Below are 21088 nucleotides of genomic sequence, written 5' to 3' on the forward strand. Positions count from 1 at the left end.
GAAAAAACTGACAAAATTAATTCAAATGTTTTGGAGAAAATGGCATATACAGTATCTTAATAATTTGCAACAGAGGTCCAAGTGGAAGGTAGAAAAAGATAATGTAAAAATCAATGAGTTAGTGCTTCTTAAAGATGAAAATCTACCCCCTCAAAAATGGGCATTAGATAGAATAATTGATTGTTATCTGGGTGAAGATAAAAGGGTCAGAGTTGTAAAAGTTAAAACTCAATCTGGAGTTTATAAAAGAGCCATTTCAAAAATTTGTATTTTACCTATTGATGTGTAATCTTATATTAGTGTTCTTTATTGTGTGATTAATGTTATTACCTTGGAATGTGTAGTGTTTAAAATCTGAATTTGTGTGTTTTTATTCAGCATTGTGCATTGAATTGTGATATTCCATAGTTTTTCCTTGTGTGTGTGTTGACAACATTATGTCAAGGCGGGCGGTATGTTCCGACCTGTCACTTGTGCTGCCCTCTTGCGGCAAAGCGAAAAACACTTCAGTGTATCGTAAGCGAGTGATGTGTGCGGTAGCAAGACAGCGTGCTGCTAAGCAATGATGGCCAGAATAAAAGGAAAAGAGCCCAAAATTATTCTTGTGTGGTTATTTTTTTTAATAGTGTGATAGCAATCGACATAAATTTAGTGCGTGTATGTTCATAAACAACATTTGTGAAAAAAAAATTTTGTTCCAATTAATTCGCACAGTACTGTACTTTTATTTATTCATTTTTCGCCAATCTGTGTATTTGGGCATATATTTCTGCAGATTTTTCAGCCATTAGTTTCATAGAACTCATCCTTAACAAATAAGGCACATACATTTTTTGGCTATTTTACTTTCACAGAACATATGTAATTCAGCTTTTAATTATTGTTCTTGAACTAAAAAGTTCGAAATTGGTCGGACATTCAATCTGACGTTTTCAGATTTGACACGTCATCTTTTCCTGTATTAATTTTATCCAACATCAATGATGATTCTTTGGAACTGGCAGGCAAGTCTTGTATCTTTCCCTCTTTTGGCATGCCTGTTTTGACGTATTATCTTCTCATAAAACAAGCAGTACGTAACAAATGGAATTGCAGAACCCATCCAGCAAAGCGCATGCTCATTAGCTGCGATTCGGGCATCTATCTCAAAGAAAAACAACCATTGTCAAGTAAATCGAAACTGGTCCCATCTATACAGAAAAAAAAAAGAGGGGAAAGTTTCCATATTACACAATTGCGAATGGTATTGTTTCATTTTTTGAAGCTATGACCATAATCTTTAGAGATCGGTACTTTTTAGATGGTGGGAAAATAATAACTAGGAATCTTTAAATTCCTTGATATTTTTAAGAGTCACACATACTTATGATAATTCCTCAGTCTGCAATATAACACTCATGTTTTTCAGCAGTCTCAGAATCAGCAAAAAATTTGGGGCATAAGTTACATGGATAAAATTTATGAGCTATCATGTGAGCCTTCAACAGCTCAGAAGATGGATATAAATCATAGCATATAAAACAAATGAATTTGTCTTTACGTTTTAGAGTATACACTGGTTTAGCAGCCTCCTTTTGATAACTGTAATCCGTATCAGCAAGCGATTCATTATCAGAAGCCGTTAAGTCATCCATGCTGTCACTGTCGCTGTCTTCATGCAAGTTCACAGCACCAGTGCTTACTAAAGGTTCAGTAGAAATAAGTCCTCTTTCTAGTTGAGGTGCATGAACACGGCGCGTATGTAATGTAAGATCCCAACTATTTGAAAAAGCAACAACTTCTTTGCGGCAAAAACCACAGCGGAACACATGATTTTTATGATGCACAGTACTATCATAAAGGCTTGAAAAGATTGCATTACATTTATTGCAAGCAAATGGAGGTCCATCATTGAGAAACAAGCCGTCTCCTTTATCATTTCGATGCACTTCTTTGTGCTCCAGCAACAATTTCTTTACACTAAAGAAATTCAAGCAAATTTTACACATATAAGGATGAATATTCAGATGGCTTTGTAAATGCCGCAAAAAAGTTCGTGTTCGACGAAAAGTCTTCGGGCAATTAGGACAGTGACGGAAATAATGGTGCTTGGCTTCATGAGCCTTTAACATCCCCTTACTGGCAAAACTCCTTTTGCAGATCGTACAGGTAACTGAAAAAGACATCACAAAAATTTCAATAAGGCAAATTCATCGAGTTTAAGTAAAATAGTAAATACATGCATTTTCACAATTATGTTTCCGTGTAGAATAATCCATTTTTATTTTTAAGAAAACACATACACAGCATTCGTAATGAGCATTACTTTAAATCACAGGATGAGTATGTGCAAGAGGAGCAAAAACATTTTAAAAATAAGATTCTGCACAATGGCAGGTATTAATTTGATATTAGGAACAAAATAAGACAAAAAAAAATTGATTTGTATGGAATAATTAAAATGCAAAGGGGAAAAGTTTAATTTACTTTAGAAAGTAAAAGAGTGAAATAATAAAACTGAAAGAAAAGTACCAATTATTTATGAAAGAGCAAAACTAACTTAAACGCCAATTTTAAAAATATCTGCAAATATTATTAGTAAAAATAATATAAAAAAAGAAATCAAGGCAGAAGTTTAACTATATTTTTAAATTTAAAGATTGCAAAATATTTTCTTAATTAAAAGGAAAACTTACTTTTTAAAAAATACTAAACGAATAATAAAGTATGGAAATACTTTTTTTTGCCAAGAATTAATAAGATTGTGCATGTTCTTAAAAGTTTAGCATAAAATTATTCTATACTAGATTAATTATTTCATTCTAATTATAAAATTCAGCATTTCTTAGTAAAGCAATGCTACATTTTAATAATTGATCACTCTAATTTTTTTTGTTTTACTAAAAAATACTACCAAAAATAATTCTGAAGTATCATTAGAAAAATAACATAAGGAGAAGATACACGTCGGAAAATTGAGTCTGGGATGAGATTTCTCATAATCTCATGAGTCTGGACTCATGAGATTATGAGAAAATATAAAAGAAGTATAATTCCAAGGAGTTCATTCCATGAAATATTAATGGGCAATAGCCAGGCGTTTCTGAGAAAATGGTCCAGAAATTTCCAGCACAGTTTATATAGTAGTTATTTGATAACTGTCGCTGCGTGGCATCAGTAAGACACTGGTTTATAACCCATGATGGCAGAATTTGATCTTGCAGCAGTTTTTTTTTTTTAATTTTCTCTCTAAATTATTTCAAATTAAATCAACGATTTATAAATAATTTCAATTAATATGTCACAAAATTTTTATATAAAACTAAATATTCAACCACAGGATACTTGAGTTATAAATATAACTTCAATCATGAGAAATAATTATTATCATCTTAAAATCACCAAAAGCTTTTAAGTCAGAAATTATTTGTTCGAGCTTTATGAAACTACATTTATCTTGAAAATCATAGCTAAGGGTGACAATTTATTAAATATATATACAAATAGTAGAAAGCAGATGATATTAAGTTATCGAATACTGGTAGATGGTCAAAAATTTTAATAACAATAAAATGTAGAATGAATAAGAATTTAAAAGAATGTTTCAAAAACACACATTGTGCAACAGCACAAAAAGAAAAGTTTGCAAAATAACAAAACGTTAATTCTAAGACGTCCACATCTGTAGGAATCCAAATATTCATTTTGCAATCAGAATATTAAATTTAAAATTACTGTTTTTTTATAAAGCCAAACTGATTTACCAAATTTACACAAGGTGAATTGATTTTGAAAGGGAATTAACCGATCAATCATCATCATGGCATTATTTTAGTAATTTTTTTTTAATTCAGATAATTGAGTACATATACTATAATAGAGGAAGAAGTACCCTATTATGAAGAAGCACCATGGTCAAATTTTTTTTCTTGTTGCCCACTATTAATGCATATATTTTTTGGAGAATGGGGGGGGGGAGCATTCCATCTTTGTTACAGTTTTAATCATAGATGTCACACAGCACCATCATTATGCAGAGCATTAGTGAGATGGAATAATTTACTTATCAGCTATTTAATAACCCTATTGTAAAGAATTTAGTAGGCAAATAGAATTATTAAAAAGTGTGTGTTTAAGAATCATTGAGAGAGCACTGTTATGATATACAGGGGCATTACAATTAAACTTCCCGTATAAACTGTATCCTACAACGCAAACGGATGAACGGATTGTATCGAAATGTGGTAAATAGACTATACACGAAATGCGCTCACAGAATTTTGGGGGAAAAAAATTAGTTCCAAAATGCCCACCAGAGGGCACCTTTTCTGGAAAAACATTACATTTAACACAATAAACGGTCAAAACGGAATTAAGAAAAAATAATAACAATCCAGAATAAGAATTATGAGTAAATAGCTTTTGCCCGCGACTTCGTTCGCGTGGAAATTTTAATGTGTATGTATGAGAACTGACGGTCTGATCGGCAGTGTGTCTAAAATCGCCTGCGAGCAAAACGGCAAAGCCACCCATCACCACCTGATTGCCGAGGATGTCCTGCAGGCTGCGGTTTAACGCCTCTAATGCATGCTTGTGCGACACTGTGCACTCGTCTCATACTATTAACTTTTACTGATGCAAAAAGACTTCCCGGTCGTTGATTTTGGTGATGTTGCATGTTGGGGTATGTTCGCTTGCAAGATTAAGCTGCAATTTGAAAACGGAATGTTCAATATGGCCACTGTTAAGCAAAGTTGCAGCAATGCCCGAGGAAATTACAGCCAGAGCTATGTTGCGGTCCTTGCGGAGTTGGGCTGGCAGGAGATTCAGCACAAACGTCTTACCCGTACTCTCTGGTGCGTCAAGAAAGAATAATCCCTCCTCTCCATTATTTACTCGGTTCAGAATCGTTTCGTAGATTTGACGCTGCTCGGAAAGTAATCGTGCTATCATTTCATTGACCTGCGTTTCTAAAACCGCGATGTCGTAGTTTAGCTCTTTCACAACTTCGCTTGATAATTCGCTACGGTGGGGGTAGGCCGAAATCAGCGAGGCATTTTTCAGATATAGAAATCATTTTATCCTCAATCAATACCAAAGCTTCGTTAATAATTAAGTTATTGTGAGTGCCATCCAGCCTATGCACGATATCTTTTGATAAAGCGTCCTTGTATTTATCCCACAGCTGGAGGGGGTTTGAAGCCCGCAAGTGCTCACTAAAATTGCAAACAGGTCTTCTAGCTACTTTCATAGCCCGAGCTTTATTACTCCTTTTCGAAAGATTAAGATTTGCGTTTTCTGGGCATTTCGAAAAACTATCAAATAATAACAAATTTAAAAAATTAAAACTAACCTAAAAACCGATGCACTTAAAACTATAAGCATAGGCGAAAAATATATAATTAACATAAATACAATTTAGTTACAAAAACACACAACTAATCTAAAAACAATTGATTTACATTGTAACCTGAAATAAAACAAAACAGCGAGTCCGTATTTCTTTAAAATCAAGTCAAGTCTATTTTATTTATCGATTGAGATAGCTACAACAGTATAATACACATAATTTTTTTAACTTTTAATTAAAATGAAAACACAGTTGTCAACAATCAGAATACACTGCGCATGCGTGAATTTTCAACGCCAGTTCGGGTAGCACAATGCAGATTAGAAATTTTTAATTTCCTTTAATCTGTTTTAATTTAAAAGTACTTCAGAATGAATCCTAAAGATCGATTAATTAACAATGTTTAATTTCAAATGCATTAAATACCAAGAAAATAAACAGAATCCTTTGAAACAATCGGTCGAAAATATATTAAGCCTAACCTCATTAGTGTGGGAAAAAAACTGAAGCCTTACTCATTTTTGGTGGGATTTGGCCTCAGATTTTTTGCGGGAAAGTTAGTTTTTAATTATTAAAAAATTAACTACTCAATTAACCGGAACAAATAGTAGCCTATGTCCTATTCCAGACTATAATCTATCTCTGTACTAAATTTCATCCAATTCCGTTCAGTCGTGATTGACTAACAAACATCCATCCAAACTTTCACATTTATAATAGTAGTATAGATAAAATGTAAACCCGGGAAAAGCTGTCGATTCAAAGAAAAAATATCGGGATTTGCATGCTTGCGAAGAAGAGGAAGCTTTATGGAAAACAGGTTAGGGTAAGAAACGTTTGCAACCGTTGTCATGTTCTATGTCGTTGTTTCCAGCTGTAATGATGACGGTATCTTGTTGCGACGTTCAATGACTTAAAGAACTCCATAATGTTTTATGCTAGAAGCATCACAACTGATCAGTTCAACACCTCCTAAAGTACAAAGCCTCAGCTCTAACTGAAATGCGAGCGGATGAGTCATAGGAAGAAGTCTGACGAATAGTAGCTGATTGCGAGCTAACAGATGCTTAGACTGCCTTCAAACCGTTGGTAATAGCTTCTCATTTTCTGTATTTCTTTCAGTAAACTATGTATTAGATATCGCATTTGTTTTTCATAAATAGGTATTTTTTTCAATAAGATAATGTCTTCAACTGCAGTCTAAGCATCTGTTCAGTCTTCAACTGCAAAGGAAATTATAATAACGGTCCAAAAGTGCCCATTGTTAAATTTCCGGTTTTAAATTCCCAGGTCTGTGAACTGCAATTTAAAGAGGAAGATGTTAAAAGAAATATGAAATATTTTCATGAAGAAAGTTGTTTATTCTGATAATTTATTTTTGTGTAGTTTGTTGTAAAGTATATATAATAAAGTTAATTAGTGATTTTTTTTGTGCATCTTGTAATATAACATATGTTTGCTATGTCCTTTCTGTATGTACATTTTTAACTTACTTTGCATAAAATAATTTTATTGACACAGTTAAAGTTAATTCAAAAATTTAGAAAGCATTGATTTGCTTTATCATGTAAAAATCTTTTTAAATAAATTGACTTACATTGTCTTCATGATATTTTCTATAAAATTTATAACAAAACGTAATAATTGCATTTCCAGAATATCTTTGCATAAGTTTTGCATCTTGACAAAGCTCGCATACTTTATTTAAAAATGTTTTTAAATGAAATAGTTTGAACCGTCTTATTTACGACTATTTCAGATTTAAGAGAAATTTTATAGATATTGCACTCCACAACATCTTTTGATTAGAATTTTTTTCTTTTTGTGAGAGCTTGTATACTTCATGTGAAAATGTTTTTAAATAAAGTGCTGTAAACTTTCTTATTCATGGCAATTTCTTTTAAGATTTATGAGAGATGTTATATAGATATTGCACTCCAGAATATCCTTTAATTTGAGTTTTTCTTCTGGTGAGAGCTTACATATCTCTTGCAAAAATACTTTTTAATAAAACTGTTAAATGATAATGCATGCTTATTTTTTTAAAAGGGAGAAATAATATATATTAATTCGCAAGTATACTCTTAAATTAAAGTCTTATAACTACTTTCAAATGATGCATTTTACAGATATTTCATAATATAATTGCTAGAATAAGATTTTAAAAATCCGATTTGAATTTTAAGAAATAGAATAAAGATAAATATGCTTTATATTTAATTGAATCAGTATTTTATAACAGCCAAACGATGTGTTTACTATAGAGAAAGTATGAAACTACATCACTTTCCCCGTTTGGCTGTTGTGATCGACAGACTTCTTTGGATGACTCATTCCAGCCGTCTGGAGCCTTTGTATTTTAGGACGTGTTGATCAGTTACGATCTGTTGAACAATCTATCCATCGACTTGAAATTTTGCAGGTGAATGAGGGTTGTCATATGGAGCACCTTTTCTTACGTCATCCTGGACACGATTAACAACTCCTATCGAATTTCATCCTAATTTGTTCTTGTTTCTGTAAACTGAACTGTTTTTTTTTTCCCCACAAGCAGCGTACTGTTATTTTTTCCTTGCCTTTACTTCATGCGGTTCGATGATAAGGCGACTAGAAACTAAACTAAATGTTAATACTGTTTTTGTATTCCGTTTTGGTCTTCTATTGTGTTAAAATTAATGTTTTTCCGTAAAAGGCGCCCTCTGGTGAACATTTTGGAACTATTTTTTTCTCCCGAAATTCCGTAAGCGCATCTCCTGTATATTCTATATACCAAATTTCGTTGCAATCCGTTCACCCGTTTGCGTTGTATGATGATGTTTATAGGGAAAGTTTAATTATAACCACCCTGTATATATTTTATATACATGGTATAGCCAAATTTACATGAAAATTATTTTATTCCAAAATTTAGACGTAACTATTTTACATACTAATATATAATTCTTTTAAAGTAACATCTCGACATTCTCATTTACCACAATTTTAAGAAAAGAAAGCATTCTAACCGACAACCTCAAAATTAGTAAAATAAAATTAAAAATGTTGCTGAAATATTTATTTAGGATTTTTTTTTCCAAATAAGCCTTCTCCGAGGGAGTGGAGAAAATAAAAGTTTTCAAAAATAAGATGTTACAATTTTATTATTTTAAATAAATATATTTATTCGTTTAAATAAACAAAGTAATAAAAGCTATTATTAGTTTGAAAAATAATGAAATATTGAAGCAAAATAAAATATGATATTCTTCTGTACTGATCCTTTTGAAACAAGATATTTTGTGAGGTTAAAATTAAATATATTTATTAATACTATATAATATTGTATATGTATACATAGATGTAACTTAAGTTTGCAGATGAGTGGCCGACAAGAAAACAAATGGAAATTCAATTCATTTTATCTACAGGAGACCACAATTGATACACAGGAAATAAACAGGGGAACAAGTCTGTTCACACAGGGGCACATGAGCAAAGTCACAGAAGAGCATTGGAAGGACTGTAGTGGACATTAGGGATTTTTTATCCTTTCGCTTGCAACATGAGAATTACAATAATTTTTTTTTAAAATATTGCATGTTAGAAACAATGATTAAATAAAAAAAGTAAGAATTGGATAAGGAAATAAGGGAAAATTTTAGAATAAATACCGGCCAATTATGCGTACGTATTAAGGAATGTATCACTAGGCAAAAATAATTTAAGATAAAAATTATATATATGTCAAATTTACTTCAGCAATTGCGTAATCGAATAGAAGATGAAACTTCCGAAATTTTAACTTCACTTCATTTTATCACGGGAGGCATTTTAAAAATAAGAGAGAAGCAATGATAAAACTGACGTCCGTTTACATCGTAATATAAGTTCAAAAGAGACCAAAAGTTTTCCACTTAGTGGTTTTACTATGAGATTTTGATAGGGATTTCTTTGCTGCATGCTGATTAAAATTCTTAGAAATCTTTAAAAGAATGTGGCAAGCATTAAGGATTTTTATCCTTTCACTCAGAGCTTGAGAACCTGCCGAGACTAGCAGTTAGATTAAGATATCAAAACACACACACACACACAATGTAATATTTTTTGACATAAAATGAATCTTCGTTAATTTCTTAATTTATTCCATATTAACTTCATTCTAATATATTTTCTTAATTACCAATATAATTCCCACTCTTTATTTAATTATTTTTAACAAACGCTATGGAAAATGGATAACTTAAGCCTTTCTCACACTCTGAGCGAAGGGTTACACATTCTTTTAAAAATACCCGAGATTCACTAGCATAAATTGACACCTAGGGAAGAAATCCTTATCAGAATCTAATAGCAAAATCACTGAAAGGAATAATTTCAGTCACTTTTATTCTTGTATCGTGATGTAAGAAGACAAATTTATCACTACTTTCCTAGTACAAAAATTTCTTCTTTTCAGTCACACATCTACAAGTTTATGCATATATATATAATGATATTTTAAAATCTAATTTAAACTTAATTAATTTCTTAATTTTTACCTCAATTTAGCCCATATTTTTTAATTCTAAAATGTTCTCTTATTTCCTGATCCAATTCCCCCTTTTTCATTTAATTAATGCAACAGAAGCTTTGTAAAAATGCTTAAATTAGCAATTCACACGCTCCGAGTGAAGGATAAAAAACTGTCAGCCAAGCGAATTCTTTTAAAAGATACCTAGATTTCCCTATCTTAAATCGACGCGTGTACGGAAATCCCTATCAGAATCTCAATGTATATAATCATTGGGGATAAATATTTCAGTTTTCTTCTGTTCTTGTATCATTTGTGAACGGACGGCAATTTTGTCCGCGCTTCTTGTACAGAAATTATGCTTCACGGGATGGAATAAAAGTGAAGTTTAAAATTTCGTCTTCTCTCTCTTCGGCCAAGAAACTACTCAAAGATTATGTGTCTGCACTATAAAGAGTCGACAGAATTGATTTTCTAAGCTTAAAAACTCAAATTATTAAAGAATTAAAATTAAATCCCTGGGAGGAGAAGTAATTCGATGTTGCGTTGCGGCTCACCGGCCACACTGTTTCCCTTCGCGCCGCTTTTTCGTTGGATCCGGCCACGACGTTGAAGTTCTTTGACACCATTGGTATACCTTTCGCATAGCGAAGAGCTCTTCCTATATTCCTGCTCTGTGTCTCCTTATTATCGTATCTTCAAGCTCCTTGCTTGTGTCAAATGACCCATCCAGATTTCAGAGGTGTCATTTTTGTGTTCCATAATCACCACAATAATAATTTTTCTTCAAGTTTAAAAGTGTGGCTCTACATTCCAGTATTCAAAATTTTACCTTCCTGTGATTCATCTAGAAGTAAATATTGTTGGAAAAAAATACCAGTAGAAGTTCCCGATTCAACAATTGAAAGAAAATAAGTGTATCCATTAATATTATTATTCCCAGCATAAATTCAAGATTTATATTGTTTATTTTTATTTTATTTTGAATTGCATATTTAAATTTTAGTACTATTGCAAATTACCTTTTTATAGTATTATTTGAAATATTGAAGTCTTTTATCAAATCCATTTTTAAAGTTTTATGCCCAAATTTATGCGCTTTATTTGAAATTTACCTTAATGATTTTAAGATCTGGAAAAATGAACTGACCCAGATGAAACAAATGTGTCTAACCCTCAGGGTGTAATTTCATAAAATAAAATTCATAATGATAAAGAAGAAAATGAAAAAATAGCCCAAGAACATATTCATTTTTGATCCCGAAAATGGGATGAAAATGGAGTTATGGTTGTAATTTTTCAATAAAATTTGTAGAGAGAAAAACAAAACTGACTTGTTTAAAATTAAAAATATTACCAAATTTCTTAAAGGGTCAGCTTTAACTCATTATATAAATTGTTGCTTAAATATTGATAATGTTGGTGATCTGTGCTGTGTATTAACTAAACAATATTCGGCTGAATAAATTGCTAATTTTTCTGACTTTTAGCAACTTTTGACTCAAAAAATGATAAGTTAGTTGATTATTTTTATAAAAAAATTAAACTGTGGTAGACAGTTGGGCCTTAATCCACATCTCGTTCTGGAAGGTCTCACTGCCAGTTTACTTAAAGCAACTGGTAAGCATAAAATCTCCTTCTACTCCTACGAATGGCTTACAGTAACACCTAAACTTTTAAAATGGAAGAACCTTCAGAATCAAACCCAGTCAGGAGTAATGAAACTCGATTCAGAGCAAGACAGCCAGCATCTTAACTTTAATTATAAATTTCAAAATTCCTTTGTACCTTGAGCTCAAAATAATTTTGGACAAAACTATCAAAATTAAGTAAAGCCACGTCGAAATAATTTCAATAACCAAAATCATAATTTTCATTTTCAACAGGGATTACCACCTTCTCCCTAAAGAATTTGTATTCATAAAGGTATTCCAAATACCTATCATTGGGCACAAGTTTTAGACAACCTCAATTTGTGATTAATATTCCAACAACCGCTAATTTTACTTCCCCGTGCACAGAAGTCCCTTTTGGCTGTTCTCAGAATCCTAAAATGAGACTAAACTCTTCATTGCACAGTGCTTGGACACATCTCATCTTTACGAAGTCTAGCCAACTTGCACAATGTATTTAACCTTTATACCTATATAAATATTGTTATTGACACAGTATCCACTCTTTCTTATATATCTGCAGATATTGTGAAAAAAAAATTAACAAGAGAAAATGTAAACCCAATCAGAGTCAAACAATCTTATGGAAGGTTCCAAATAACCCAAATTTGTGACATTAATTTAAAAATTGGTCAAATCAAATGATATATCATGGACAATCCTTTACCATATATAATCTTAGGGCTCCCAGATTGTAGTTTACATAAATTAGTTACAGATTGTGACAAAAATAAAATATTTCAAAATAAAAAAAATTATTACAAACTTGCATACCAACAATAATTACATGTTTTTGTATATTGTTGAAAATAACAGCACTGATGATAATAAGGTCAAGATAGTGAATACCTCAGAGGAAATTTTTTGCCATCTGATTCTAAACAAACTATCTGAATCTGTGTTACCTCTTGTGTCAGAATGTTCTCATGTATTTATAAAAGATAAATATAATGTTGGTAGAATAAGGATTTAACCCCCAAGAATTTAACATCCGATTTTCTAGTTTCACAAAGGGCTTATAGAATCTCTGCTACTAATGAAATAGAAATAACTAAGCAAATAAAAAAATTGTTAGCTGCAGGTTTAATAAAGGAATCTACTAGTAATTTTTCCTCCCCTTAACTTTAAAATATAAAAGAAATGAAAATAGAAAAAGTCGACTTTGTACTGATTATCGTAAAATTAATTCCTTTTATAAATTTGAGGCAGAGCCTCACCTAGAATAGATACTTTATTAGATAAATTAAGTATTGCTAAAGTTTTCTCAACTTTGGATCTGGCATGTGGATACTGGTACATACCCTTGCATGAACAAGATAAACATAAATTGGCATTTGTAACTACTGAAGGTTGATATGAATTTCAAGTCTTACCTTTTGGCTTTAAAAATGCAGCTGCCATATTCAATAGAACTATTCAAAGAATTTTAAATAAATAAAAATTTTCAACTTTTGTATGTCACTATTTTGACAACATAGTAGTTTTCTCTCACTCATAAGAGAAACACCATGATAATTTAAAACAGATTTTTCAAATGTTTGATAAAGAAAACATTAAGTTAAAATTTTCCAAATGTGTATTTTCTCAAGATAAAATTAATTTCTTATGGTATGAAGTCAAAGAAGGGTGCATTTCTCTTGATAATCATAATATTGAATATATATACATAAAAAAATACAACCTCCAAAAAGTGTTAAGCAAATTCAAGGTTTTCTTAGTTCTGTAAATGTTTATAATAACTTTATTAATTCTTATGCTAAAATTAGAGAGACCTTAAGTAATCATCTTAAAAAAGATACACCATGGCAATCGTCAGATCTGTAGAAAAGGAAGACTGTCAAAAAGCTTTTTAAATATTAAAAAGTAAATTTATAACTAAACCAGTGTTACAACTATATAACCCTAATTTACCTCTTCATTTTTTTTTTTTTTTTTTTTTTTTTTTTTATGCATCTCAAGTAGCAATTGGAGCTGCTCTGAAACAGCCTGGTAAATTACATCTTGTATCTTAACATTTAAGAACTTTACGCCCTTACAAAAAATTATTGCATAACTGAGTTGGAATATTTAGCAATAGTAGATGCTTTTGATAAATTTTATTACTATTTACATTAGAAAAAATTCATAATTCATACTGATCATGCTGTTCTAGTTTGGCTTAAGGCACCCTAATGCTCAATATCTCCAGCATTCTGTACATTTATTGGAATTCAATAAGATAAAACACTATCAAAATTTAGACAATTTGAATAATACTAAATATAAAAATATTACTGATGTACATGTAATTAAAAAGAAAATTTTATTAAAAATAGTTATACTTTTTTCACTTAGAAGAAAAGTTTCACAAAATGCTCATGAACACTTTGGGCATCCAGGCACTCAAAAAAATGATAAATTTAATTACTCCTCAATATTATTGGCCCCATATTACTCAAGATATTGCACTTTTTGTCAAACATTGTGATGTTTGTTACATCAAAAAAGATTCAGCAGGCATAAGGCAAAGAAAAAGCAGGCATTCATCAAAAAGAAAAAGAAAAGAAAAAAATTTGGACATTTACAGGCTGTGCCTCTCACAGATCGTCCTTTGAATGTCTTTCTGTTGATACTGTTGGTGGATTTAATTATTAAAATTAAACTAAAAAATTTCTTCATATAGTAATTGATCATGCAATTAGATATGTTTGGGCTTTTCCTTCCAAAAATGAAAATTCTGAAATTTATATTAATCTATTAAAGCAAGTTTTCCAAATTCAGGTACTTCCAAATTATTAACTGATAGAAATGGTGCTTTTACCTTATTTAAGTTCAAGTATTTCCTCAGAAATTACAGTGTCAAGCATCTGATAACCTTTTCACGTCATCTACAAACTAATCAGAAATGTGAAAAAGCTAACCAGTGAACAGTAATTAAATTAAAGTTTAAGGTAAATTCTTCTACTAAAATTCCCTGGACTAGACTTTTAGAACAAATAATCAATGAATATAATCCAACACCTTATTCTGTTACAAAATTTCCTCCTTCATATTTGTTATTTGGCACTTTAACCTTATCCTATTTCCTTAACTCAAAATAAATTCTATCCTCTAGTAGAAGAAGCTAGAAAATTAGCTAAAAATACTACTACAAAATATCATAATAAAAATAAAATAAGATATGATGCTAGATTCATAGTTTCTGCAGTTAAACAAGGTGACATTGTAATGTATGAGGAATTTAACTATCCAAATCATAGAAAATTATCTGCAGTATTTTCAGATCCATATGAAATAGTAACTAAAATTACAGATGTAAATTATGAAATAACTAAACCAAATGCATTAACAAACAAAGCTACTGATATTGTCCATGTGTCAAAAATAAGAACCTCCTACCCACCAGAAAAATTAAAAGTAAATTATGAATAATAATTTAAAAATTAAAACAAAATCCTTTTATTTCCTATTTTTTCCCCTTCTCTCACATAAATCCTGAGCCTTCTACTATTAAAGGACACTGTATGCAAGTATTCTTTGCAGACATTCCTCACCAAATAAAGACAATCAGTCGAGTTTCTGCAGAAGATCATTTTTATATTGAACATTTTAAAATTATTATTTTCATGTTGTTGAATCTTTAAATTTATCTAATATTTTCACAAATATATGTTTATACTTAAACTTAATTTTCTAATTAAAATGGATACTTATAGCAATGAAAAGGTCAGGGAAACTTAGGTATCACTTTTAACATGCATTTAAATTTCTTAATTAGACAGCACTGTAAGATATGGCTGTGTCGAAGCAGTTTCACGCCTTGCGGTGAGGGGAAAATTTTATTACTAATAATGTAATAATTTAAATTAAACCCTCATTAATTCCCAAAGTTTTATCTTAATTTAGCCCATAATAACTTCATTCTAAAATGTTCTCTTATTTCCTGATCCAATTCCATCCTTTTTATTTAATTAAAGCTACAGAAGCTCTGTAAAAATGTTTAAATCAGTGGTTCCCACACTCTGAGTAAAGGGATAAAAAATTGTCAAGTGAAACAAATTCTTTTTGAAAGATACCTAGATTTTAAAAAGACCCCAAAACATGTACAAGAATCCCTATCAGAATGTCATTGTATACAATCATTGGGGATAAATATTTCAGTCTTCTTCTGTTCTTGTATCACTTGCAAATGGACGGCAGTTTTGTCTGCGCTTCTTGTACATAAAATATGCCTCCCGGGATGGAATAAAAGCAAAGTTTAAAATTTCGAAGTGTCTTCTCTCTCTTCGATCACAAAACTGTTTTAAAATATGTTTTACATTATATATATATATATATATATATATATATATATATATATATATATATATATATATATATATATATATATATATATATATATATATATATATTACACTCACTTCATTGAAGCATCATTTATAGAAAAATATGAATTTTTATGACAAAAGATAAAACCCTTGAACACTACAACTTGCTTGTTTAAATATAGATACTTTTAACCTGTATTTACAATTGCATGCATTTTACAGACTAATTTTGCTTGCATTGATTTCATACAAATTTCTCTAGTTTTAAGTCATGATATTTGAAAATGGAAGCTGATTTGTTTATGCTAATATGAAAGAAGGTAGTAGACATATTTATCCTTATAAACTATAACATGAGCTGAACTCAGTTAAGACAATAAAATAAGCTTCAGCTTAGAGGAAATTTCCAGTTAAAATATTTTTTAAAGTACATAATCTATTTCTAAATGATTAAAACTACATTAAAAGTATTTCAAAATACTTGAAAATCAGCTAACTTTAAACCTGCTTATTTATAACAGATTGACTTAGTTTCAGATATTTTTACTGGGGGGGGGATATTTACTATGAAGTTATTGATCAATTCAAGAGGGGGAAAAATTAACCCTTTTTAAATTAGAAAAAAAAAAATTATCACTTCTCACATAAATGCTTTTCAAGTACAAAATTGGTTGAATCTGCATAATAATACTTTCCTTACAATTAAACACTAAAAAACAAGATATTCATAATGAAAACAGTAAAAAAAAAATTAAGCACAAGATGAAATTGTAAACAGAGAAATCAAGGAAACATTAATTAAATATTTGTAGGGAAAAAGTGATAGACCCAATTGTCTCTTAATATCACCTTTAGAATATGTCTTCTTGAATTTTGATGTTGATATGCAACATGGGCATTCTTTTTTTTTTATCCTTCTTCTACTTCTCCCCAATTGTTCAGTTGAAGACATCATTAAAACTTCTGCACAGAACGAGAAAAGATGTATTAGGCTATTTTTAGCATACTCTGAAACAGAAATTTGAAACACAATATTACAGTAAAAACATAAGTATGTTTTAAAATTTCAGATAAAAAAAACTCAATTTGAAATTGCAAAAATTCATGAAATAACCTTTAAAAAAAGTAATATTAAATAATGAGATTATTCTTATCAACAGTTTTAATACTTTAGAACTCCCATTTTAATCAATTTTGTGAATGACTACATTTTTTTCATTGTTAAAAAAGCAATTATTTAACAATAATATTTTTTTAATAAAAAGTAAACTTCAGAAATATCAGTCTTGAAGAAACAATAAAATTGTTCATTTTGCCATCAACTGAAAAATAAATATATGAAACATCATGTATCCTAAAGCTTTCCAATTAATTCATGTATGGGAAACAACACATTATGCTAGTTATTTAAAATAAATTTTTAAAAAGTTATAACCAGTCAACACAAACAAAATTCACCAAGAAAATATTTATATTATTTACAAAAATTCTATTATGAAGAAGTTTTGATTTAATTAAAGAGCAAGAAAAAACTAATCTTCCTTGTGTACAGAGTAACTTTATATTAACAGATAATCATATCAAGCAATTTTTAGCATCTGTCATAAAATATAATAACTATCTAAACTCAAGAAGCAGAAGGTTTACAATATTTACCTGGTACACCTTGGAAATATTTGTATATACTTATAGGAATATAATTAAAAACACCATTGAAATTTAACACAGTGTTGTTAGTACCTCTCTGAATGTTAATGGAAATTTGAATATTTTACAACTTTTTACATACATTACATATCACTAGCAAACTTAGGCTTCATTGCATCTCACTGAGAAAAACAGCCAGCAGATTTAACACACAATTTTAGTTATTAAACACTAGTTGCTTTAAAAATGATATCTACGGCAATTTTTTAGTGATTAATCACAGACATACAATTAATATACGAAATCTCGCAATTCTTATGAATTTTTCAACAAAATATATAATGATATTTTGATGTATATATGTTAATATTTTGATTCATAAAAAGTAATTAAATATTTCTGTTATAAGTATTTCATTCAATTATGTCAGCATTCTAGATTCCAAGTTAAATTTCTGAAAAACTAAAATTGTCAGACAACTATTCACTATATTTAAGATAAGGAAACTTAACTAATTTGAAGCTTACAAGCCCATAGTAAAAATTCAATTTTTCAAACAACTTTAAATAAAATAAAAAAATAGTTCTACACTTTTTTTCAATAAAATACAATTTTCAAAAGAGAAACAGAAAAAATGCCTTACCAATATTTAACAGTTTTAATACACAGAATAAAAATCAGCGAGTAAAAAAATTTTGACATTTTTAATATATCTTAATAAATACTCTTAGAATAAAATATTTTGAATACAATAATTTTAATAATAAAATTTTAAAACATGTAGTACAAATCATATTTAATTAGTTAAATTTTTTAATAATATTGTTTTTTTTTAAAGATTAAATACATCATAGAAAAGTGAAGCTCTAGAAAGAACTAAGGGCCATAAAAACACACTTACACTCACTGAGAATATGGGATAGAGATGTATTTAAAAAATGCAATTCAGTAATCAAAGTAATTTTTAATTTCAGTTTCAAATTCTAAACAATATTTTAAAAAGTCAAAGATTAAAGATCTAAAAAAATTGATTCACCAACAAACTTGCATTTAGAACATTCAAATTAACCCTAATAGTATATTTATAGCTTTTTAATTTAATAAATATTCTAACTTTATTATAAAAGACTTTATTAGTGATGAAATGAAGACAAATTTTTATATTACAGCAAATCTTGCGAAATTAATACAAATACAGTACAATATTTAAGAACTTTAGTCAAATGAGCATATCCACGTCAGAAATTAATTTTTAAAGAAGCCTTTTTTAGTGAAACACTTTGGAACAACATAATATTCATTAATTCATATAAAAAAACAATTTAAAATTTAATTTTAACAAACATTAAAATTAAGGAGGAAAATTTCAGCAAAACTATGAGTTTAATTTTTAAAAATTACATTAAATTATATATTTTATTATTTGACAGAGGTGTAGTATTAACATAACAATTAAGATTCGAAATTACAAAAAAAAAGAAGAGGGAGGGGGGAGACACGCATATTCAAATTCATTATTATAAAGACTGTAAAAGAAGAGATGTTCATAACTAACTTTTAAACTATTTTTTTTTCTAAAACTGCTTTTTTTAATAACTTAACCCTTTTTCTGTCTTTTCTATAAACATATATAAGATACAATTTTCTAAAGCAAAAAAATTTAGTATAGGTCTATCTGCTAGTAGCAATTACTTTAAGCAAAACAAATCACAAAGTACTGAAATTTACTTATCGGCGTAGTAATTAAATGCAATACCAAAAACAAAATTATGTAATACAAAAACAGAATTTACTTTGTGAAAAGAAGTAAAACAACTCTCTTAACAATTTCCAAAACAACTCCAAATGACAGATGACTGCTTCCCAGCACAAGCCGAATCTGATTATAAATAGAGGAGACTCGTTAATCGGAGGACGCTTGAACCCCCACTAGAAGTTCAAAGGGAGGAAGCATCAGAAGCGATGGTGGGAAGTAGCACTGAAGGACGGGTTTTATTCCGGTAGTGATGGAAATGGGGGGAATAGATGTATGGTTTCTTACGAAAAACCTTTTTTGTCTAATTTTTGACTAGAAATTAATGTTGACTGTGGCTGAGAGCTTGGAAAAGCTGAATTTTCCACAGGCGCCTTCTATTTATAATTAATTAAATGGCAAGAAACTAATATGTTAACTCAGAATTAAATTATATCTTCTATTGGTTTGTTAAATGAAATTTAAAGTTTTCACAAAGTAATGGAATGAACTTACAAGTTTCATTTAAATTCTTAATGGAAGCTAACTGAGGCTTTATTCGGAATACAAATTCGATGTTTTAATTTTATTTCTTGTAATTTCGCTCTATTCATTGGAAAGTATTTTAATTTTTTTATTCTATTAATTTTAATGCTCCTACTTTGCTTAATGTACAAAGTTCAATGTTTTTAAAAAATTATCTAAAATTTTTTTAAATATATATATATATATATATATATATATATATATATATATATATATATATATATATATATATATATATATATATATATATGAATTCTTTTCACTATATATATAATTTTAGCTAAGTTTTTTATAGAATATGGCTTATTCTCTGTTAAAAAAGTATGATAAACAAAGATCTTCAAAGTCATCAAAATAGAATCATCAAATTTCTATTTAATAAAAACTAATTTTTGTTTTGTTAAAATAAGATTTATATTGAATTAAAAATTATAGGCATCAGCTGATTAATATTACACGATTTTAAAAAGTACTTTTTCAATACATATATTTCTTATTCTAATTTTTTTTTTTTTTTTTTGTTTCATAAATGCTTAGTAAATTTATTTATGCATACTGCAATTTAATTCTTCTTTTAATGCTAAAAATCAGAATTTTGATTGAAAGTAGCGAAACTAAATCTGAAAAGGTAATAGAATCAATTCTTTCTAATTATATGGTTTGTGTAATAATGTTTTAAAAGAAAAATTGTACTAAAAATTCTAATATCTTGGATAAATTTGTTCAAAATGTTGAATTTTCTACTTTTACAATAATGCACAGAAGTAAAAACTTTTAAAGAAAATTTGGAATGTAATTTTTAATTCCAAAAAATAAAAATTATTTTTTAAATTTAATATAATAATATTAGTTTATTCTAAGTTAGTCAATAGAATTTTCAATTAAATTGTGAAATATCATTTGCTAATTTTTGCATAATGTTTAAGTCATATTTTATTCAACACTTACGTTTTCTCAAGAATTTTTTCTTTTTCTCAGTTTTTTGAAGCTTAATTTCTTCTCATTTTGATTTTCAATAATAATTCATGAAATGAAAGTGATTTGCTTCACAAGCCTTCATTATTGTTATATACTAATGTATATTAGTTAACCAAACCATTCACAGAATGAGAAACATTTGCTCCAGCTTAAAAAAAGGCTATACTAATATTGTTTTAACTGATTCTAATGAGTGGATATACACTGAGTGGTGAATATTTCTGAGATATTGTGTAAAAGAAATTATAAAGAATGATGAAAATCCTTAAAACCTATAAAACTTATATAGTTTATATACCTACTTTATCTTTTAAAATTGCGGTTTTGACTAAATTATTAAAAAAAAAAAATTCTATGAAGATATAGGAAAAAAATGTTGTAGAAAAA

General features: G+C 29.0%; 1 protein-coding gene across 1 annotated transcript; it reads right to left on the minus strand.

Moving 5' to 3' along the window:
- Positions 1–723: 723 nt before the first annotated feature.
- On the minus strand, positions 724–19352 carry LOC129960440 (zinc finger protein Xfin-like). Its single transcript, XM_056073874.1, has 3 exons — positions 19239–19352; positions 16648–16806; positions 724–2152 (listed from the first exon to the last, which is right to left on the minus strand). The coding sequence occupies exons 2-3, from the start codon at positions 16751–16753 to the stop codon at positions 1377–1379; spliced, it is 882 nt and encodes a 293-aa protein (XP_055929849.1). The 5' UTR covers positions 16754–16806; positions 19239–19352; the 3' UTR covers positions 724–1376.
- Between the last annotated feature and the right edge of the window lie 1736 nt (positions 19353–21088).

Source organism: Argiope bruennichi, chromosome X2 (genome assembly GCF_947563725.1).
Source record: "Argiope bruennichi chromosome X2, qqArgBrue1.1, whole genome shotgun sequence".
Classification (NCBI taxonomy): Eukaryota; Metazoa; Arthropoda; class Arachnida; order Araneae; family Araneidae; genus Argiope; species Argiope bruennichi.